The sequence below is a fragment of the Etheostoma cragini genome, chromosome 5 (genome assembly GCF_013103735.1).
Source record: "Etheostoma cragini isolate CJK2018 chromosome 5, CSU_Ecrag_1.0, whole genome shotgun sequence".
NCBI classification, from domain to species: Eukaryota; Metazoa; Chordata; class Actinopteri; order Perciformes; family Percidae; genus Etheostoma; species Etheostoma cragini.
In genome coordinates this window covers 24,319,109-24,342,830 of record NC_048411.1, presented here as the reverse complement: position 1 = coordinate 24,342,830, position 23,722 = coordinate 24,319,109, and the positions used below count along the sequence as shown (strand labels likewise).

General features: G+C 42.0%; 1 protein-coding gene across 2 annotated transcripts in view; it reads left to right on the top strand.

Annotated features, from left to right (window-relative positions):
• The first annotated feature begins 424 nt into the window (after nucleotides 1-424).
• kremen1 (kringle containing transmembrane protein 1) overlaps nucleotides 425-23,722 on the top strand; it is a 53,740-nt gene continuing 30,442 nt past the window's right edge. Inside the window, exons 1-2 of one of the 2 annotated variants that reach the window (XM_034871285.1) lie at nucleotides 425-793; nucleotides 19,742-19,904. In XM_034871285.1, coding sequence (XP_034727176.1) covers nucleotides 715-793; nucleotides 19,742-19,904 — 242 coding nt within the window. In that variant the 5' untranslated portion in view covers nucleotides 425-714. The remainder of the gene's footprint in view (nucleotides 794-19,741; nucleotides 19,905-23,722) is intronic. The other variant, XM_034871286.1, reaches the window with a different exon arrangement.

Sequence of the window (23,722 nt, the reverse complement as noted above, 5' to 3'; positions counted from 1 at the left end):
AACCAGGACAATACTCCCATAATATTCCAGAAAGGGACTTATTGTGCGTCTCTGGTAGCCTACTGGATAACACGTTTACAGTGAATTGTCATACTTTATGGTAATGCTGATCTCCTGTGGCAATACTTCTATGGCTACCCTGTTACTTTAGGGACCTAATAGTGAATGCATGATGGCCATGTGGTGCTTTAAAGTTACCATCTGGAATAGTTTTTTAAGTTTGGCTGTGCAATTTATTAGATGTATCATCAGGTTATCGCTATGGAAGATGCATGAAATACAATTTTTAGAAAAGAAAATAGTAAAATTAGTTTATGCTTTACTAACCTGCTGTTCATTGCAACACTGAGTCCACCCTCCAACCTCTCCCCCCCCCTCTCTCTCTCCCTCCCTCCCTCCCTCCTCCCCTTTCATTCCTGCTGCTTCCCCAGCGCTGCAGGTTGAATCTATTGCCCCTATTTCCTGTCACATGGGTTGGAAATAGGATCCGTTTTTCTACTATCTGTTCCCGTCTTTGTGGTGTCAACGTAGTAGAAGCTATAGGACCTGCCTTGAAGTTCAGGGACTTTTAACGCCGGCCAAAGAGCGACTCCTGCACAGACCCAGATAGTCTGCCAGCCAGCAAGTCAGTCAGTCCACCAGCCCGCTGGTCTGCGCATCTGTCCGTCTGGCTGCACTTCACCTGAGAGCCAGTTCAGACTCTTTAATCACACGATGGATTCCTGGACAGTCACCTCTGCTATTCTTCTCGCTGGGGTTATTTCTTCTGCGGCTTTTAGTGTTTTCGACACTGGTAAGTGAAACTTTTCTACTCGCCTTTTCTTCTGAGGATGCATTCCGATTGCCTAAATATCTGCGTTGTCGGAAGCGTCTCCAAACTTGCTCTTTTGCGCACCGGACGGGTGGTTATTATTCTTTCCGAAGTGAATCACCACAAACCAGAAAGGCGTCGATTTAAAAGCTTTTCTGATGTTTTCCTATTTGGTATCGAACAATGGCACATATTGCAGTCGCGGTAACTTCATTCAAAGTTCATCGTCTTGGTCCAAATCCCACTACGACACTGTTTCCCAAACTGATGTCTTTATTTGGGGTGCTCACTGAGGGCGGCCAAAGCAAAAAATTAGACATTTTTGGTTATTTGATTCGATGAGGACAAGAGATGAGCAGTTTTCAGTTACCTCCACACCTACAGGGTTAACACTTGTGGTCCTACAAACCGTATCCAAAGGTGTCCTCAGACACGTCGTGTGTGTCCCCGTAACAAAATCCGACCAAACAGGGGTCCATGTAAATCAGGAAAAAGCATTAGGCATCATCTGGAACCGATGTTGTTGTGTTCTAAAAGTTACGTTTCCATTAAATCAGGGAAACGATGGGCTTGTTGTAACTCTTACCAGCAGCTTTTACGCACTCCACTCTCCATCACAGTCTGCGCCCATGGTCCTGATGTGTTGACCTTTTGCGCATCAGCTACATTTGGTTTAATAATTCCATTGAAGTTCTTTTGATTGTCCACATTTTTAGTGGTTATGGCAGGGAACATCTTTATGATGTTTTAAACCTCCATCTTAATATTACTGTTGGCTGCACTGTATTATTGGCTATTTTGTCTTTAATTGAACCATATCAGTCTCTCAGCTCAGTCATCTCATATCATCGACTTAATTCACCATCAAGTTCAGATTAAAACGCAGGGCCACGCTTGCGTCTGTCTGCAGCACTTCAAAGTCACAAACGGATCCCCACGCAAAGCTGAATATTTTGTTGGAATGTGAATATCTAATAAGGATGACCACACAAACCGAGCTTCTCCTTGCTGTAATTTGTGCCGCGTTTCATGTCGAAGCAGCAAATCCTCATGCTTTCCTTTTTAATTTTTTTGTCTCTTAATTATACCCTTGGATTTCAAATTAGAGGGTCCACCATCTGGGCTAGTGCGTAAGTACTCCCATGTGTACCTATGTATTAACAAAGTATTTAAAGCAATGGTAGTCCCCCTCATAACACTGGGGAGAAAAAAGGCCAAGTTTATGTTTAGTTTAAGTCATCTGTGCCATATTTACTGTACAGTAAAACAATAATTTCATGCGTCTACAAGACGTCAGTCTGATGTGCAAAGACTCTTTGATGCTCTCTTTGCCCTGTTTTCCACTAATATGTTGTAACTGTGGAATCCAAACTAAATGTGAAATTTAACAACAACTAAAGGAAAAACCCTAAAATCCTTTTGCCCTTATAGATGCTGTAAATTATCTTTTTTTTTCTTACAACCACAGATGATTTGCCAAATGTCTGGAGCTACTATAGAGTTCAGAAGCAGACAACTGAGTGTAAACATCAGATGTCAGGCCCTTGGAATTAAAGAATAAGATCTTTATTCCAGGCATACAGTTTTATACTCATGTGTAACAGGAGAAATCCAATCAGTGGAGATTAAGTTTAAGGTTGATGCAAAAGTTCATGCTCTGGAGATTGGTGAAAGGCATTCTGGTAAATGTAGGAACCTCAGGGGAAACAGACAAGCTAATGTTATGGGAAAGGGGACACACTGAAACGAGCAGGGCTAAAGACTAACTCTTGGCTTGGTTGGGTGGTCCTGTCATATTGTTGTGGTTTAACATCATTCAGACAAACTTAATGAATGTGAACTATATCAGAATAGTCCACGGTGTGTCTGTGATGTTGTTGAGAAGTAAAATATGGGCATGTGCAAATAGGAATTCTTAAGCACAGCTGAATTTGCCTTTCACTGCTAAAGCTAGGTCATGCAGCATCATATTAATAGTCTGCAGAAAGCCAGCCACTGTTGCTTTTGTGACTAGTGTCTAAAACAATTATACTGGAGTGCTTCCACTGTCCTGGTAGACTGTGGCATGGCACCAAGCAGAAGTGTGTTATGATCTAAAGTGCTGTTTTTTTAATCTTTCACTGAGTCAAAATAAAATGCGATGAGTAATATGCACACACATGTGCAGAGATGTAAACACACACACGCATATACAAAGAGTGTTGGTTATAGCTGAAGCAGCTAAGTGCCTTTATGCAACCTACGGAATTTTTTATACAGCACACTTCATGAACCAAGTATAGAGTGTTAGTTAACCACAGACTCTTCTCTTTTATGTATATGATTCCTCTTCCACCTGAACTCAGTGGGGTTATAAAGAAGCTCATCCAGACTCCCACATGCTGTTTTGTCCGACTATGTCCTCCCGTTGCTCACTTTGTAGCTGCTTAGGCCCTTCACACAAATGTACACACAAGTGGAAGCTGAATCCTGTCAGAGCTGTCAAGAAAGGGCGTAACTGAGTTGCTTTGTAAGACAGTAATAGCTGATGGTGTTGTTGTCGTGAATAAGCTCGATTTGGTTAATCAGCGTGGAGTTCTTTTGTTCTTGATGTTCCTGTTGACCATGACCGGCCTCACTGGCAAATGGACAATGAGTGCCAGTGGTGAAAGTAGTGGTGGGATTCTCTCAGTGCACCTATATATTTATTTATATATATATATATATATATATATATATATATATATATATATATATATATATATGTATATAGCTAAGCAAAAGGCTGGAAACCATGGGAAGCGGCAAGCCTTGCTCTGCAGTAATATTTCAATTGTTAAACTGCTCATAGACATATGCAACCTACAAAAGGGATTGTATGAAGGCGTTGAATTGATTTAGAGGTTTACAAGGCAAAAAGGTCAGCAACAATTGATCTGTATGGTCCCACTTTTTTCTGTCATGAATTTCAGCAACATGAAACAAGTAGGGTCACAACCTGTGTTTTGCTGGACCTTCTTTCTGTTACTTTTAAAGGAAAACAGTTAGCTTTGGTTGTGTCGAGCTAAGGCTTGAAAAAGGCAAGCAGTGACATTTTGGCAATTTGGAATGCACTCTCATTTTGTGATCACAGAAGATAGATCTGTCAGAAATAGGGGCAGATGAAGAAAACATCAGGTTAATATCAGGCTGAGCTCAACCAACTGAGTCGGAATCCTGAACTGATCAGAGGAGGCTAGAGGTGCTTTATAGGCTTTATTTTCTTCTGCATTTGCCAAGTCTCTCACTACTGAACTAGACATGCATGACATAACAGTGGGAAGATCTGCAAAGTGCAGTGAGGTATCTTATCAAAACTAACTTTCCAAACGTAAATCAGATTGATTATTTCTGACCAAACTGGAGATTTAGATAATGAATTTTACTCTCATTTAACACTGGCAATCTTCTTTCTTCCTCTGAGCATTGCACGCACCAAATAGAGTGATGGGGTTGGGGGGATGAATGACTGCTGTGATTTCTTCTTTTTAGGCTAACATGCATATAATCTGCTGCACAAACTGGCAACCCTCTGTTTTATTTGGCAACCCGCTCTCTATCCTGCTCCCTTTCTGATCGCTGTCCAGCAGGGCATGATGTTGGCCTGGACTCTGTCAGAATCATCGCTCCCGGCCGCAGACGGAACTGGGAGATGCTGTGTGGTATAGTTGGCAAGTTGGCGGGAGCGTGGTTTAAAACAAGGCACAAACACCTCAAGAGTAGCTCAGGCAGAGGTGTATATTGTACTTTTTGATGCCGGCAACAGCTCCTGTGTACACTGGGTTGACGTGTGATTGATAGGAGTCTACAGTACGTGGCTTGTGTCATATTCAGATGTTTGGCTTAACATCAAGTCACAGTGCATTTACTGTGTGTGTTTGTGTTTGTGTTTGTGTGTGAGTGTGTGTGTGTGTGTGTGTGTGTGTGTGTGTGTGTGTGTGTGTGTATACCCACCTTTCTTGTCAACATTTCCATGTATGCAAGTCCAGGATTATTGTGTAATTTTGTGTGCATATTTCTGCTTCTGTACCTGCTATTGTAATCTGTTCAGATTCTTCTCTAGTAAGAACAATTACACCACCTTGTAGCTTTAGAAGTTATTTTTGAAGCTTTTGATCATATCACATGATCAACTTTGTCAGCAGATGGAGATTACCCAGTTGTCACGGAATTTTAGATGTTAAGATTGGCATTTTAAAGACTTCTTATCCATGTTGAATTAAGAATTATGGTTCAAACTTGATTTTGATATTTCTTTAAAAAAATCAATTAATAAGTCTAAAAATCGTGAACATCCCAGGGGAACCTCTTCAAATGGTTTGTGTTCTCAAAAACCCCCAAAGACAGTCAATGTAAAATGATATAAAACAAAGAAAACGTCTCACATGCGGGAAGCTGAAAACAACATATTTTTGACAATTTCACTTTTAAAATTGCGAGGAATGTTCTGTCACTCCAGGAATCCATTCATCAGCTAATCATTTCAACACTACATTTGTGTTTGAGTGTGAGTTCAAATGTGAAGCAGCTGTTGCCATCTGGAGCCTCTATAAACTTCCAACTTTCCAGCATTCAATTTTTAAAGGGGCCACGTTGAGTGTCAAAACCAAGAGGTCTCACAATCTCTATCTAATACTCCTCTAAAACACACAAACACACACACAGGCACACACACACACACACACACACGCACACACACAGCCACTGTCTGTCTGTCTTTGCCCAATCCACAACTCTCCCTCACACAGCCAATCACTATATCTGTCTCAACTTAATCCACTCTCAACTTGTAAATACCAGTCCATACAGTGCAGTTTGTAACCCCTGAGACAGAGGGATGTTTGTGTGTGTATGTGTGTGTGTGTGTGTGTGTGTGTGACACTTTGAATGGTCTGACTCAGAAGATAATAACAGACCATCCTCAGCCGCGATCTGAGGAAACGCAAGCTTGTGTTGGCAGAGGTGATCGCAATGGAGCATTGGTTTGAGGAGAGACAGTGGGTTCTTAAAGAGTTTAACATAAGGGCTTTCAGTGTGCGGGTAAACCCTCTGTGCTCAGTGTTGGGAGTGTCAGAGGGCATTATGGGAAAATAGGGTCTTGGTCTCAGAAGTGGGCTTTGTGGTCCCTACCGCTTTTCCGGTTCAGAGATGGAGATGGAAACCTCTCCTCCCCTGGTGAGCTTCTGTACTGCAGACACAAGTTCAGACAACCGCTGGTGTGGTGTACTGAATGGTACTGTGTGTGTGTGTGTGTGTGTGTGTGTTTGTGTGTGTGTTAAGCTACACGTAAGTACCTATGTTTTTGATTTATGGTGTGATCGTTTGTAGAAACCAGTGTAAGTTTTAGATTTCCATGGTGAAGACATTTCACACAAAATCAACCATTTTTGAAAGCTGCTTAAGAAAATAATTCTAGATCGCCAGAGCTAAAAGAAGAGTGAATATTGGGCTCACATTTGTCAGACTTCAAATGAATGACTCTAATGTTGCTATGTTTCTGATGGGTGTGTAAATAGGCAACTCAGAACTAGATATGACTAGATCGTTGTGCTTCTCACTTTTGAATACACTGTGTTAAGTGACAGTAGACTCACCTGTTTTTATGCAAACTTTAAAGTATCACAATAGAAAAATCTTTTATTATTTTTTTTCAGTTAGCAACCTCTACTTCTTCTTCTGTTTTGATAACAGCCATGCGTAGCCTAAAGCACCAACTTTGGACCAAACTGTAGCCTAGTTTGTTTACTAACCAGTTGATGGAAACACACATAATTCTCACTTCTTTTGCAAAATTTCAAAAGTTGGCATAAAATTCAATTAAATTTAATGAAAGCCCAGCCAGTGACTATTTAGAAGGCTGACATTTTGGTTATTAAACAGTTAATCATTAAATCCTTTAAAGGTTTTCTTTTTCAGTTGACCTGAAGAGAAATGTATTTTTAAATAGAGTAAGGTAAGGGAAAAAAAAGATAATATGAGTCATTTGACTTTCATTCAAGGGCTTGCGACAGTGTCTGCATCAATCACAAGACAGAACAATCTACCCGGGCACTTGGTTGCTTTTACTGCTTATTTCCACATCACTCATTAGAATAATGAGTAGGCTGACAAATGGGCTAATCTACCTAAAAACCTATGTACCCTCTGTAAAACTTACTACATAGTTACTTATTCTCCTTTTAAGTGTCCTGTAGGTTGGATGCAGGTTCAGGTCATCATGTCCTGGTTGTTTTCACAGCAAATCCAGTCAGCCTGTCTCCTCTGTGTGCTGTGTCCATGCATAATCAGTTCCCCACCAGCCCATATGGAGGCCTCATGAATCTTCAATGGAATGCCCCAAGAGGTTTAGCGAGACAACAAAACACACCAACAAAAACCAACTACCCATATCAACTTTAACTGACACTGTGACTGCAAGGTGACCGACAACAGACCAGGCTATGGAGTCACTGTGGAGAGATGCTGGAAGCTCTCCTTGCTGAGTGACTGAACAATTTTTCAAGTAAACTCTGAAAAATACCGCTACCAGGTTCCCATGACCGAGTGATAACAGTCTAGGAAGAGGCTTTTCCTCTGATCAATACCCAATATTGTTGTACATTCCATAGTACTTTGTTGGAAATAGGTAGATTATAAACTAAGTAAAAGATGATAATACATGCCTCCTAGTGCTGCATTGCCAGTAACATCCGCTTACAGTAACTACCTAGCTTCCTGTCTCCTATAGATGAGAAGACAGAAAGAGTTTCACTCATTAAGACACAAGACATAGATAGTAGAATGGCTGAATTTGAAGAAAATAGAGCAAAGAATTTTCCTTTTTAAATATCCCAACACTCATGACACTCATTTACTTGGCGGGAAGTAAGTTAAATCTGGCTCTCAGTTGGCAACAGATGAAGAAAAAAAAAATCTCTAGAACAGAAATGTGTCCTTCTGTGTCAAACTGCTACCCATTTACTTCCTGTTGACCTCCGGGTGGTGCCCTGCGACGGTCAGGTTGCATGCAACGCCCTTGTTCTCCCATGCCGAGGGATTGGACTGCCCACAAAACCACCAACCACTAAGACAGAGAAACAGACCTAGTTATTATAAACACAATCATGCTTATTATCGTTCCACTGTGATTCGCGTCCTGTCGTGTTCAAAGGCCTTCATTTGTTTTATCAAAGTACTTCTCTCTGTGTGTCATTCCTCGCTCTCTGCATTTCTCTTTTTGAACTTTGTCCGTGAGCAACTCTTTCATGTTTTTTCTCTCACCTTGTGCAAATCACCACCTGCTCAGGCGGTTGGTCGGGGCGACCCAGCATGCAAAGCAGCCCGGCCAGTCCCAGCTTCAGGTTCTATGATGGTGATGGTAGCGCATGGGTAGCACCCCTCAGAGGTGACGAGGCGTGACGGATGTGATATCCGTCATGTAAATCATCATGTAAAGCACAGAGCAGTGAGAGGAACAGGCGTCCCCAAACTTAGTGGTGCAAGGTTGAATGTGTCACTCAGGCCTCTGATCCACGGGGGCGGGCTCGTGAGACAACATGGAATTAAGCTGTCAAGCTGCTGCTGGCTGTACACAACTGTCAGGTTTGAAAAGAGATAAACATTGTTTAGGTAGGAGGGTGCACTCATGTGGCCCGTATAGTGGTCTGTGAGGTCAGTCAAGGCCAGTCGGAGTATTTTTCTGAATGAGCTGGGACATGTTGGTTTTGGATGGAGCTCTGGGAAGCAATGAAACCTCTGCAGTTATTCTTTCACAACTCGTTTCATTGCAAACTATCTAGATTGTTCTACAAGGTTTCTCCCTCCTTCTCTTGCAACCAGTTCACCTCTCTCTTCCAGTTCCCTCGTTTGCACATTTGAAAGCTATTATGCATGAGCTGTGTTCCCTGGCCTCTTCGTGTACCTTGACATTTGCTTATGCATGAGGAGACCCAATCCAGTCAATGCCAAATCACATTCTCTCTCAGCTTTGCTGGTGCTCTCTGCAGCAGTCAGAGCCCATCAGCTGGAACACACTCCAGGGCGAAGGGGTAAATCAAATACTGAGAGAACAGTAATGAAATACGATAGAGCCTTATGTTCTTCCATGAATTCTATTAACTCTCAAACAAACAATTTTTGTCATTATCAAAACTCCATTTAATTCACAGAGAATGGAATTTTAAAGGAGGTTTCAGACCCCAGGCAGGAAGTGGCTGATGCATGAAAATATTACACAAAATATAACTTTCTTCCTCAACGATGGATTTATATGCTGACGTGAAATCAAAATAGAGCATTATCAGCCGGGGGCGTGTTGATAAAAGGAAGTGCAGCCTTGTTATTCTCTAACAGCGCTCATTGGCTGGTGTTGTTTCTGTATTTCAAGGAGAAGAGGAAAAAATGATTAGACTTTGGTTTGATTTGTTTAGGTTAAAACCATTCAGGTTTCCTGTCTCTGCATTTCTCTTTTTTTAAATACTATTAATAAAGCTTTTGAAAAATTATGATTAAGGTTAAATTAGCTGTAATTCTTTCTTTGATTCAAACATGTAACATGTTCCAAACGTCTCGCCAGTGATTGGTTGGGTGTCTTTGCAAGGATCTCCACTGACTTAAAAACCATGTATTTTTTTGGTGTCACATGCAATTCTGAGTTTTGAGAAGCGTAACCAAGAACATAACGGGAGGATATTGAATTGCTACTGTGTAAGACATGACCTGTCCGGCGAACTTAGTTCTTTTTATACTGCAGTTATGTTTGGGCCAGGGCCACTGAGGTCTGTGCTCTACCGCGGTAGAGTAATGGCAACCACTTTAAATAAATGGAGAGTAATTTCATTGCTGAGCACGGGGGTCTGGTTTGTGTCCAGCTGCAACAGTTTGTGGCCAAAGAGGCAAATTGTCGCCTTTCCTCCTTGCAGGAAACGCCCACAGACAGCACTGATTTGACAAGGCCAGGCAAGTGGACATGGCTAAGTGGACAGAGCAAACATTTAGACAAGTGAAGGGAGCAGACGTGGCTAAGTGGACAGCAAACAAAGGAACAAAGCCAGTAACGGGTAGCGCTAAGAAGCCATGACAGGGAAATGTGCCGTGGATCAGAGAGCAAAGTATGGGGGTTGGACAACATGTTTCACTGTGGTCATTTTTAAAGAAATGGAAATAAATGTTCATTAACTGGAGCTGCGATATCCTGGCGATAGTTAACAGAGCTTAAACTGTTCATGGACCCTACTTGACAAATGCCCAGGAACATCTCAGACAACCGTTTTCACAAACAACCATTGTCCCTCAAACTGCCGAGCCAGTGATATCCCCTTGCAATGCGAGGGGCTTTGAAAGATGCTTGAACTCAAAAGGGATGAAACCCAAGTCGCCATGAGGCCCTGATTTAGTTGCCTGTCCTGTCATTGAAGGTGAATACAGCTCCCCAAGGTGAACACAAAAAGGGTTGGGTCTGCAGCAGTCTATGTGGCACCAGCCCACGACCAACTCCAACCGAGGGGTCGTCACACTCGGCCAATGCCATGAAACAGAATCTGCCGGCCCTCAATAGATCCTCCGTAATGGATCCCAGTTCTCAGGGATGCCGGTGGGATACCCCCTGTCTTTTACCAGAGCCATCTGGTTCCCAGTACTGCTGCTCTTCCCACAGCCACACAAACCACAGTGAAAAGGGATCGCTTTCACAATCAAGATCAGGAATTGGAGACATGGCTGGTTTAAAGGGGTCTGAATGTTGAGCACTGTGGTCCCCGTTGCAGCAGCCTATTGTGCTGTTGTTATTCTGTCCTGAGAAGTGCACTCTATTGCGGTTTATCTGACAACCTTTTGTGATTTGATACAGTGGAAATGTGTGCTCTGTTTATGCTCTGACCACGTCAGTAAGACGTGATAATTAAAAAAGAAAGATTTTTAAGTGTTAGGAAATAATAGAGTACAATCCACAAATTGAGAAGTGCACTTTAGTGATAATAACCAACGATTGATCTAAAGCAAGAACAGACATAAGGCCATTCGGTGTATTGAGAGATTGACGCAAAAGAGATTTTCTTAACAGCATACAAGGGTTTAAAGCACCCATGTTATGCTAATTTTTTCAGGTTCATAGTTGTTGTTTAAGGTTTTACCAGAACAGGTTTACATGGTTTAATTTTCAAAAAACACCATATTTTTGTTGTACTGCATATTGCTGTGACAATTTACTTCTTTACAATCGTTGTTTGGAGTCGCAAACGCGGAGTAGCTAGGTAATGCTATCACCTAGCTACTGTTTTTCCTACTTTGGTGAGTACAAGGCAGGATTAGCTGGGAGATTTCTTCTAAACGAGGGCGCAGAACAGAAACATGTAAGTAGTTCTTTTGTAGATTATGGTGATTATGTTGTGTGTTGAAGCAGTGTTTTGCCATTGAGAACAAGCTAGCATGCAAGGTTAGCCACCTCGTCTCGTTACCTAGTTACGTAGAAAGCCGTGAAGAGTCTGAACAGGTCACCCAGAGACTGAAGGCAGAGGATATTCAGAAACCCGTATCTCACTCAAAACAGCCTGGATATTTTTCTTTCCAAGTTTGTATGCGTGTGGATGCGTCCGAGAAACAAAATAACATTTCCAAACCCAGAAAAAGCTTTTTTTTTCATAATATGAGCACTTTAAAATGCAAAAATAATTTAAAAAGCCAAGGAATGCTGAGGGAGCAGACCAATGCTCTCCATCTTTAGTTTACAAAGTTAGACAAACAAACACACTGGTGGCTTTTTTTCTGATGTGAATGCCACTTTCTTAAACAAGCATGCTAGAGATTCATTGGATGCAGATGGTAGCATGTTTGTGCTTAACACATTGGTTCTGTCCTCTACCACTGCAAACAATAAATGACAGCCGATTAAACCGCAGCATTAAATATACTTCCATACATTACTTTCTTTCGATGTTTCCTTCCATCCATCACATTTTTTGCACTTCCTAAACGGTGAATGAAATCCACCATTGGTCTGCTATAGTTACATTGTATTGCAACACATCGCTCTAAGCCAAACTCAGACATTTGATCATCTTAAGCTCAGTTTCCAATAACCATGTTTTTCCATTTTTGAAGAACGGCTTCAAAGCTGCCCTTAAAGCTCCGGATCGCCATGCTGACTTGAAAATTGGCCTTGGTGGTCAGACTCTAGAGAATATCCAGACAGATTGAGAGAGGTGTAATTTAGGTTTTTATTCTTCTAGTTTTGTCATTTCGTACAGCATTAACATGTAGACGTTAAGAGGTTAAAACCTCAGTTGAAAGAAAATGCATCAGCAAATATTTTGATAATTCTCTCAGTTCATTTAAAAAAAAAAACTAATTTTGTTTTAATGACTGCAGCTTCTCCCCTAGACGAAATGCCACTGGTTTTCTTATTCCCCAAATTATATTTGGATGTCATGTATGACAACTTGGCAGGGAATCTGCACAACAGGAAATAACTAATCAAAACTGGAGAGATAAATCTAAATCTCTCTTCCAAGCAGCAGCAAAAGGGAATGAGAAAGTTGGACAGGGTTTGAAAGTTACTCTCAAAAGATTTTCAGCAACACCTGCACCACCATGAACATGAGTAAAAGGGGGGGGGGGGACTTTTTACTGAATGTTTATCTTTAAAAGTACTTTGATTATGATAATGTGGCTTTACATTTCTTCTGCTGCTTTACACAATGGCTTCAGCCTTCTTGCCATGAGTCTTGCTACGATTCACTTTGAATTTGGTAAGGATGTCTGTTAAGAACAAAGAGGGAACAAGCCACTCTTTTAATCTGAAGCAGCAGTGTGTTTTTTGGTTGTTTTGCATTAGCAGGGCAGGTCATATTGCTCCCAGGGTTGAGGGTTGCACTCAATCCTCTCCAACAGCACTGACAAACCACATATAATTTACATTCCTCAGATAGCAGCTAACCTGAGCCCAAACAGGACGATCAAAAACAGGTGTGTTTAGCGACAACTTTTTTTTCTTTCATGGTTCACCTTTCTTTGAGGTGCTGTCTGGTTTCTTACTGTTATGGCTTACAGTGGCTTAACATGCAGGGCAAACGGCCTACATATGCATCTGAGGTCCATCACTGTGTATGAATGAAAATATCATGATTATCATGATTGGAGCAACATGAGATGTGGAAATCTTCCTACGAGAGAGTGGACAGGAGGCCAGATGAAGCCATACTGACCACACAACTTAGATAATTACCAAAAATTGTACTTGCCCATTGTGAGAGTTATAAAATTGATATATGTGCCCTCAAACACTCACACACACACACACACACACACACACACACACACACACACACACACACACTGAGTGGGTGATAACTACAGTGCAGTTATAAGGGGGTGAGAATGGCATCACCACAATGACACTGGTGCACAACAAAGGTGCCTGTGTGCATGTTTATGTGTGTGTGCGACTGTGTGCGTGTTCTTCTTCCCCTACACATCGGATCCATCTTAAAATACTGCGGCTGCTCCACTGATGAAAATTGCTCCCTTTCATTCTTACTGTAAGTGCATCTGGGGGGAAGGATGGGTATGAGGGGGGCGAAGAAGAAAAACAATCTGGAATGATGTGGGTAGCAGTGCAGATTAGTGCATGTTTTGTCGCTGCATATGTTTATCCGGGCAACTGACAATGCAAGTGGGGGATCATTTTACCATCCATTTACACGTACAACATAAAAGAAGACAACTTTTAAGCACCCCCATGCTCTGCGCGCACGGCCATTAGCAACAGTGAGCTATCATGACATGTATCACATGCCAAGGATCCTCTGGTTATCAAAGGCTGCATGCGATGAGGAACCCATATGGGGCTGTGTTATTCTCTTCACAGAAGACATGCATTAGCAAGACATATTCTCTTTCCCTTAAGCCCTGCATCGGTTGTTTGTTTGCTGCTAAAAGGCCCCAGCACGCAGCTGTGCCACAGAGCTCCTCTGGAATGAGATTAGTACCTTCATGCTTAGACCACTGGCATTGGATACGCTAACTCAGTGTTTGCTGTTAATTTTACAAGCCTGGTCTTTGTTGGCCTTGTCTATAACATGGAGAAATGTGAAATAAACCCACTTTGCACGTGAAGTGGAAAATTAGAGCCTGGGTTAACAATCCGCGGGATCACAAAAAACGTCCCACCCTTAATCACTCTGTATCTGTTTTCCTCTCTTCTTACTTTTTGGCTTAATTTTGCCTCCCCTGCCATTACTCTGTCTTTTACAATCCTTCCTTCAGTCTCAATGCTCTACTTTAATTTGTAGTTTGGTTTAATTTAGCATGGATCGATCTCAGACACAAACTAATTGTGCACCTCTGCTCCCTTCCTCCTATCTCACTTATAGTCGCGGCTTTCTCCTGGCTGCACAAGTCTTGTTTACGCCGCTGTCAAAGTTGGTTTAGAGCAGGTTCAGTGGTGTGTGTTGAGTACTGTATGCAGGAAATTCCCCCTTCTATTTGTTTAACCCTGTAACTCCCTTCCTGTGATTTTATGGCGAGGTGTTTGATTGAGTGGATGTGTAATTTTCTGAGAAACTTCGGAAAAAACAAAGACATCGTTTGAGGTGAAGAAGCTTTTAATCATGTTTGGAAATATGGCCTCTTTTTTTGGCAGATGTTGATTATGACTTGAGGAAACAGTAAGGAGGTGCCAGAGATAGGTAATTGAATGCGACACCTCGTCCGCCCTCAAGGCTGGCGGGTCTCTGATGTCGACATTTTGCCAGCGGCTTCTTTCCCTAGGGTTTCAGCAAGTCCCTGAATGTCCTTTACTTCATTGTCAGAGTATGCAGCTCATCAGTCACTCCCTGAATGTCTGCCAAGTAAAACTCAAAATCGTCCCTCCTCGTTCCATCTTGGTCCACTCACCGAGCCAAAACTACACTTGGTCTATCTGTGCTGTGTTCTGTCAGACATCATCCAGGCCTCTACGGGAAATCCTACAAAGGTGAATGTTTTATCTGCTTCAGAACATTTGCTTATTGATTTTTCAAAAACCCCTTGAGGAATAACTCCTGAGAAATTTAGGGCCAGAGAGAAGCTTGTAGCAAAAGAAATACTTTTATGCTTTCCATTTTTGTGACAAGCTACTTCAAACAGAGGGTTTTTTTGGCAGCACGTTTAGCCCACCACTGGCTCCAGAAGATTAGACTCTTTCCATTACGGAGCTAAATAATAGGGGCCGCACTAGAACGAGATGGGGCCATGTTTTATAGGTGCTACCAAGCAACTTTGGCAGGGAGTCCTTTGGGTCTGTGGCTACTGTGGTAGTAAACTCAGAAGGTGGTGCAGCAGAGGGTTTTTGCAGAGGAAGAATGGTGGTGATGGAGGCTATTTTGGGACTGTCTGAGGTCTTGGTTTATGGCCTGGTAATCTGGGGCTACAACCTATGACAAAAGCATTAAATGAAAATAACTGTAAAATCCCATTGAGAAGTCATTGTCTGCAGATTTAACTAGTAAGAGGCTTCTGTTCTCATCACTTTAGAGGCACCATTACTTTTATTTGCACTTTCATTGACCCTCTTGCATGTGGGCACTCAAAAAAAAAAAGAAAACTCTTTCAGGAAAGGAGAGATCAGAGAAGCGGCGAGGCAAGGTGTGGTTTATTAACTGCAGAGCCCCCGCCCCCCATCTGAGAAATCATTGATTTCTTCTCAGCAACATCCAACTTCATTAAAAGAGCCTCACTGAATCTATGACCATCTCTGAATCTTGGATATTAAATGTAAAGCAGTCTTCCTGCAATCCTCTGAAGTCTGATGTGGTTTTGATGTGGAAATGGATGCTGCTGGGGAAAAGGGGAACCAGATTTGTGTTGCAGCCAGCTGTGCCCCCCCCTGAAAAAAGCAATCTGGAACCCGCTACATCTGGCCTGGTTTGGCCTGGCCCTGGCCTCTGTTCCTACTACACTGACATTAATGATCCCCACAACAGTAATGGCTACCAGGACACAGTGGAGGGGCAGGTTGTGCATTGATAAGTTGCCATTTCTGTCATCTTTGTTTGTAGATTGTGGAAGATCTCTGAATCCACAGTGTGTAGCCTTCAGTTTTTTGGTGGTGTTAGCGCCTAAAATTATTATTTTTTGTGTATAAAAATGTACACGCATGTTTCTGTCATAGACTTTATCAGTGTAATTGTATAATAGTGGAAATATTGTTCATGCACTAAACCTGTTTTGCTGTGCCCAGAGCTCGAAGCATATAATAAAGATGGAAGGAAGCTCTTTATGTCAACCCTCTGGGAGGAAGCAGTCGTCTGTAATTATCGCTGCTTTTCATCCCTTGTAGCAAACACAACAAATAAGTGCTCTTGTGTGACCTGGCAACGTGTCTTAGAGAAACCATTTGTTTGTAAACTTGTTTGTTTGTGTTCTGTTGTTGAGATCACATGACCAAAGCCGCATACTCTTTTCTACCGCCCCCCCCTTTTCTTGGAGCATCAAGTGCATTTGAAGTTGCAATGTGGAAGTCATTAGCCACAAATCCCAACCGATATAATAACAGGGCGATTAGCTCTCTTTCAGCGATCCTCTGCTGTTTTTTTTCTCTCTTACTCTCTTGTCGCCGGGGTGGTGCAGTATTCTTTGAGCACAGGGTTTGGTCAAGGGCGAGTCCTCCTCTTCCCTTTCCCGGACTTTTTCTATTTGTAGATCGGCCTGTATTTTATAGGAGCCCCCCCCCCACACACACACACTCTCTCTCCATCTTTCCTGCGGTGGTGGTTCTGTTTCCCATCACGGCCTATGATAAAACCACAAGAAAGCCCAGTCCCATGTGACGAGAGCGCAACAGTTGCTTGGTGACAAGGAAAAGGGGCGTGAGAGGGGGCTGGCCGTGTTCGAAGGGGAGTGGGCCTGGAGTGCTGACATCCAATCAGCAGATGAGCTCCTCATTTCCCTCCAGGACAAGGATAAAACGCTTATATCCACACCGCTCCAAAGTAAAATGGGCCTTTTCTCTTTAGCTTGATAGATGTGTGGCCATCCGCAGGGCTCCTTAATGGACCATTCATCTTTAACGATGGCCTCACTTATCTCTGAGTCCTTGCAGATCCGCTACTTACCATTCCCACCACAAGCAAATGGTGCCTTGAAACCACCTGGAACTCCCTCCCTCCCCATCTCTCTCCCGGTGGCAAAAAGCTGCCACATTTACCATCTCATCCTGGAAAGCTAACTTGGCCACAGCAGGGCGGGATGTTTGCCAGCAGCAGCTCGTTCCAAGCGGACCATGTGCAGACAAGCTCTGCTTCATCCTGAAACTTCGGAGCAAAGTTTCCTGAAGGAGGAGAGGTGACATTTACAAAGTCATTTGGCTCTTTCTTTTTGATACAGTGTGTTGAGCAGCAATGCATAGAGCCAAGTTTAGTCATTCTGATACCCGCTCTTTTGGAGGAGAAGCTGTTTGAAGGACGTGAGCTCATTTGGGATGCAGTCGGCCGCTCTGTCCCTGCCTGATGTTATCCTCTCTGACTGGGGCAATAACAGTCGTGATTGCTTTTGGGGAGCAGTGACTCATGATTGTGCTTGTGCCGCTGCCAAACTCTCAATGGCAGTGTTTCCTTCTCTTTCTTTCTGTTGCTGTGGTTGCGGTGTCCAGAAAAATGTAAATGTAATGAAAAAACTGATTCCTGTCTTCCCAAATTAGAATTGTATATATCACATCATACAATCCTTATTCACATTGCATCATTCTTAAACTATTGGACCAGCTCACAATAATGTTGATATAAGAACACCCCCCTTATCTCCAAAGTCTTCTCCGGGTTAAGCACTGATCCATGGTGATCATCTACACGCCTTGCCTGTCCTCTGTGTGAGCCCAACGACAACTTCTCTCCACCACTCTCTCCGCTCCCTTGTGGAAGGGTAGCAAGAGCATGACCCCTTTTGAACCACCTTTAAGCTGTTTTTTATTTTATGCAGTCATGTTCTGCCTCAGACACCCACAAGTGGCTTAACAATCTGGTGGTTGATATCCTTGCATGCCAAGGTAGTATTAATTTGCTAAGACAGAGTGGAGCCATTTACAGACAATAGAGTTGCACGATAATTGCAGGAATATGACACCCTGCTGGTGAACTCCTGTCAGCCAGACGATGGATAGCTGACAAGCTTGACTGAACAACACAGGGCGAAACAATTTTAATTAAAAGCAACTTGGGCCGACACACTGAGAACAGCCGAAGCCTTTGATTTACTCTAAACTTAAGTGTTAACAGTAATTTTGTGGTGGATGCAAGAGGCTGGAATGGGTGCAAGCTAACTGCTGTAAAAATTGAAAATCATGGTAAGCTAATTACTAAACACTTGAAACTTTCCCAACATTTATTTTTTATTTAGGCATTACAATTCTCCATTATACACTTTCCCGTATATCTTCTGTTGTAATCGACATAGACATTTAATTTGGGAGCTTAATGATCTCTCATAAATAAAATAGTAAACCTTTTTAGGTATTATAACTGTCATTATTGATGTTACCTCTCAACATGTGAAACAGCATCTAATGAATGATGGACCTGGTGATAGACTACAAAAGTTGCATTACAAGGCTGTGAGGCCGAGTGATCCTCAAAGATAAAATAACAGATAAGATAAAACTTTGTTGTCTGTTCACACAGAAAATGTTCTGTCATCGTCGACAGTCAACAGATAATATTAAAGAACACAGACATCTGTATGGTCATCCAACAAACTGACGGACCTTTCAGTCACACACCCACACGCACGCACGCACACACATGCACGCACACACACACACACACACACACACACACACACACACACACACACTTGAAAGAGAATAAACAAGAGCCTTGGAGCACAGCTGGCTCACCAATGGGTGTAATGACTGTCATATTGCAATGCATTAGCTCATACTCAGCACAGACAGCTTGGATAAATGAAAGAGGCCTGTCATTGGTTAACCGCGTACATAGCAACAAGACCCCATGGAGACGAGCCAAACAAGCGAGAATTGTTCTTTTTCTTATTAACGTTTGACAGGTATGAGGTGAAAGAGTTGTTATACTTCCATGTGCTCTTGCTTGACATTTTCAAATACAGATAAGTCAAAACTCAAAGTGTTAAATGCATGTACCGTGTATCAGAACTTCAAACAGTTTTAAATCTTTACAACTTAAAGACATACAGACTGTTTTTATCCTGTTTACACTGAAAGTGTATCCTGCTCTGTGAAATGTTTTCAATTATGAGTACCTGCATATGTATGAGTAACCATAACAGTCAAATAATAAATTCATATTTTCCATCCTAATGCAATCAAAAAAGGAATTCAGTTGTAGCTGTTAAAACTCTCTTGACAGGAGCCCCCCAGGGCTTAGAGTGATGAGCGTTGATGGCTCATCACGCTCCCATCAGCCATTGTTTATTTGAATTCCCTCTTTCAGGGAAGAAAAGCCTTCCACCAGTCATTGTTTTGCCTGAGGAAACCAGCTCGCTCTCTCTCTCTCTCTCTCTCTCACTCTCTTTCTCTGACTTAGCCATATGGTTGTCATACAAGTTCTGTAAATTTTGCTTTTGTTTTACATCTGTGGGCCATTTTTTTCCTACTCTCCTGCGTTGAAATTAATTAAAACAATACCATGATTGATCTTGCTTTACCACATTTGGCCAGAGCTGAAATGAATTGAGCCTGGGCAAAGAATACAATTAGTCCAAACGTATCGTTTATGATCACTCCAAGCTCTTTACAACATTTTTATAGCAGTAGAGTATTTCACTGAATCCAGATTCTTAATAAAGCAGGTCGCATATGTGACTGCCTTTTATATTTAAAAACTCTCGCCAAGCTTTTGATTGCCATCTTGTTAGACTAAGTCTAATCCCAGATTGCAGACACCAGGGAATTGTCTCACTTTCTTCATCTCATTTCTCTCTCTTCAGAGTGTTACACTGCCAACGGGGAAGACTACAGGGGTTTCCAGAACCAGACCAGCCTGCATGGTGGTAAACCTTGCCTCTTCTGGAATGAGACTTTCCAGCACCCTTACAACACCCTCAAATACCCCAATGGAGAGGGCGGTTTGGGCACCCACAACTACTGCAGGTGTGTCCCTTTTCTTGATCTGGAAGTTTACTAAAAAGCTTTACTTGTTACAAATACCGATACAAGAAGTTATTGAACCAACTGTTTAATTTCAGATACTATGATAACAACCTAAGGGTTGTTATAGCATGATATGTAATTGATTATTGGAATGCAGGGTTGAGGGATAAGTTCAATGCAAAGTTTTGAGTTTTGCCAACTTTAACACAGAGATACACAATAATAAAAAGGATTGGAGACCAAGTGAAAAAAAAAACATTAAAACCTTTTGGAATCTGAGTGAAATTTCAAATGCAGCATCAGATTACTTTGGAGGTCACACTTATCTCAAAGTGTTACATGTAGCATATTTTTAACACCTGCCGTTTTATTATTAATTGATTAGACTGTGTTGGTATGATTCCTGTAAGCAAATGAGATCTGCTATCTCACAAAGATTGTACATTCCGAAATGAAGACCTTCTGCCGCTACTGGTCCTTTTGTTTTACAGAGACTACAAATGGAGCTAATGTTTATTGAGACATTACTCTGTAAGCCTTTCTGTCATTTCACCATCCAGCATTTCAAGTAAGCTTTAGTTCTTTCTGCACTGGAAGAATACCTGCTCCCTCAGATTTGTTTTAATTGTAAAGGCATTTCCTTTTGTGCTGGAAATCCATCAGATTTACAAAATCCTACGCAGTGGCTCACAGTGTAAGGTTGAAAATCATTTTGAGCAGTTGTGACAATTATGATTGATGTTATTGATGTCAAAATGCTTTGAGTAACACCTTTATAACTGACAACACCGCTGTTTGACAGAGCTTTGAACATCCTAGACAAAGCATTTTACTTTCTGAATAATTTAGAGCCAAGTTGTCGTTCTTAGCATAGGGAACCAGTGCCACTTAATATTTTCTTGGTGGTACTCTTAACAGAACATTTAGCCCTCTCATCACAAGGACACAAAGAGGCTTGAAGAGTTTGTGTAAGCAAATCTCCATCTCTCATCCCTGGAATTTGAAGGGACACGGTGGCTTTGGGTTTCTAGGAAACCCTTTCTATCATCTGTCACACTCCAAGTACGGCTGTCAGCGTTGTATGCATGACTGTCAAACTTGTGTATTTGCAGGGAGCCACACCGTTTTGTGAGTCAGTTCAAATTCACAGAGACGTCCAGAACAGTGGCTTGGCCCAGATCGCCAAGCAGTAAGAAACGGAACACCCCCTCCTTCTCAGCCCAAAGCTTCTGAAACATTTGTCTAAGTCACAGTTGTAAACTCATAACGCAGCAATGCTTTGAAGTGGCGCTGGATAGACTTGTTTTTTACTTGAACTGGATGGGAGTTTGGAAGATTTATAAGTAGGATACATGCAGAGGATTGTGGATGGTTTTTCCTGTCCATTAGGAGTGTGTTATGTCCAACAAGCGATCCAAAATGGACATTTTCTTTGTTTGGATTTCGCTGTTTTCTTGGCCACTGATGCAGCTTTTCCAACTCACTGACAGCTCATAGCTTTGTTTCTTCCCGACAGAGGGATTTCTGTCACTTAGAGCTGTAGCTACAACTACTCTCATTCTCTCTCAGACATCCTCCTTGTAAAGAGTCACCCATCAGCGGGGCTTTTGGGACCAAAGTGGCCAATTCATTGTGAAAAATGAGGGATGGCATTTATGGCATGTCTACACAGGGTCAAGTATTTGTGCATGCCGCCACCCCCGTGTGTGTTGGTGTGTGCACAGAACATGTACGCCCTTGCAGACTAGAGCGTTCCACCGCAAACCAGGATGCCGGATTTGTTTTGTCACAGAAAGTGAGATGTGTTGGACGTTTTTGCTCAATTTGGATTGCAAATCTCCTTATTTACATGATTGCAATTCAAATAATGTTTCCCGTATTTCTTCCACCTTCCAACTCTTTCTCATCTGCCTACCCTGGCTCTGCCTACCCTGGCTCTGTCTACCCTGGCTCTGTCTGTCTTTCAACACAATAGGTGGTGATTAGACAAAAGTGGGAGGTGGCAGAATGAAAGCAAAAAAGAGGGGTGAAAAAGGGAGAGATTTAGAGTAGTTTTGGCATGTCTGATGCAAAGGCCAATTGGGGTTTTATGAGATAACAGATGAGGCAAAGGCAAAGGTGGACAATGTGAACCCGGGAATCATTGCATGTCTTAGCTTTAACGCACGGCTTTAAGCACAGATCAAATGTTGAGAAGTAAAGGATTACAGACTCACTTCTTGCCCCATCCCTGGCATTTTCCTGGTGGGGATTTAGTCAAGAGAGCATCGCAGTAGTGCTGGAGAAAGAGTCCTAACAGCCTCCACATTTCATCTTTATAGCCTGCTATAAAAACACAACAGTGAAAACGGGGAAAAACTGTGCTGAGAGGAAATGTCACATTGTTCCCCTGCAAAAAAAAGAAAAGAAAAGGACAACAGCGCTCGTGTCTAAGCTGAGACTTAGCAAGAATCATATATTAAGCTCTCGCCCCGGTATATTAGTATGAGGGTGTGAAGTCCATGATGGTTCAGTGGGTGGTTGAATAGCTTTGCCAGCCTTTTCCTGGCTGTTTATGTGCAGGTGTGTGTGTGTGTGTGTGTGTGTGCTGTTTATGTGCAGGTGTGTGTGTGTGTGTGTGTGCGTGCATGCGTGCGTGTGTCTACTGTAAAATTTATGAGTGTCCACTATGGCTTCTAATGCTTTTTCCTTACATAGATGAGATAATGGAAATGCCAGAGTGAATAGTGTTCCCCGAGTTGATTGTAATTGAATCTCCATAATGTCAGGTGCAAGTCTGAGGTCAGCCAAACTGCAGCCAAGTTGTCCACCGTTTGTATGACAATATTACGAACCCGGTGTACTGCTTTGTTAATTGAGGAAGTTAAAAGAAGTGTCCCGCGAGAAGATGTAATGTGTGGCGCTAAAGCATCAGCAATCAACATTATGGACATCTCAGAAACAGAGTAGGAACCAATTTCATGTCCTATAATGTAGCCCTTATTTGTAGGCTATATTTGTTTGTCTTTGAAAGGGCCGGTTCACCCAAACTATTAACAAACATAATTTCGAACTTTGTTTTAAGTCATACGGATATTTTAGGTCACGTTTTTTTTTGCCCAGGTTTTGAGATATCACTTTATGAAATTTGTGTCTCCATCTAATAGAGTTGTAGCTATAGTGTTCCTGAACATAGAATCACAAAGCTCCCTAATAATTTAAGGATTATATAGATATAAACCATTAAATACTAAAATACCCATGAGCCTCAGCTGCCGTGGAATTTGTTGTTTGTTGAATTTGTGAACCAAACAGGGCAGAACAGTTACTGAACTAATCCAGAATTGGTCCAGAGTCAGTTTTCTCAACATCGGAATCTTTAGCCGTAATCCACTGTTAGCAGCGCACGTCACCATATATTAAACTCTGTTATTGGATGTTTCTTGCTAAAAAATTAAGCTTGGAAGTTGCAGTTCACATCTATCTCTTAAGTTTTTATATCTACAGATTTGTACTTTCGACTCTTTCTTAAAGAAGCACATATTTTCCGGCAGTTTTGCATGATTGAACCAGTTGGGCCTTGTTTCTGCTGAAGATATAGTTTTAAAGTGAACTGTTGACAGTGAAGTCTGGAGATTATCCAAAGTGGGATAATTTCTCAATGCTGTAAGCACTTCAAATGAAATTCCACTGTATTGTTGTAAAGGCAGAAATTTTAGAAACAGATATTTTAAATTCTGGGCAAATAAAACCAAACATGGCTAGATACCAACAGAGGTAGGTGAGAAAAAAAGTTCCTTTTGTAATTTAGGTGTATTGATCCTTTAAAGTCAAGAAAC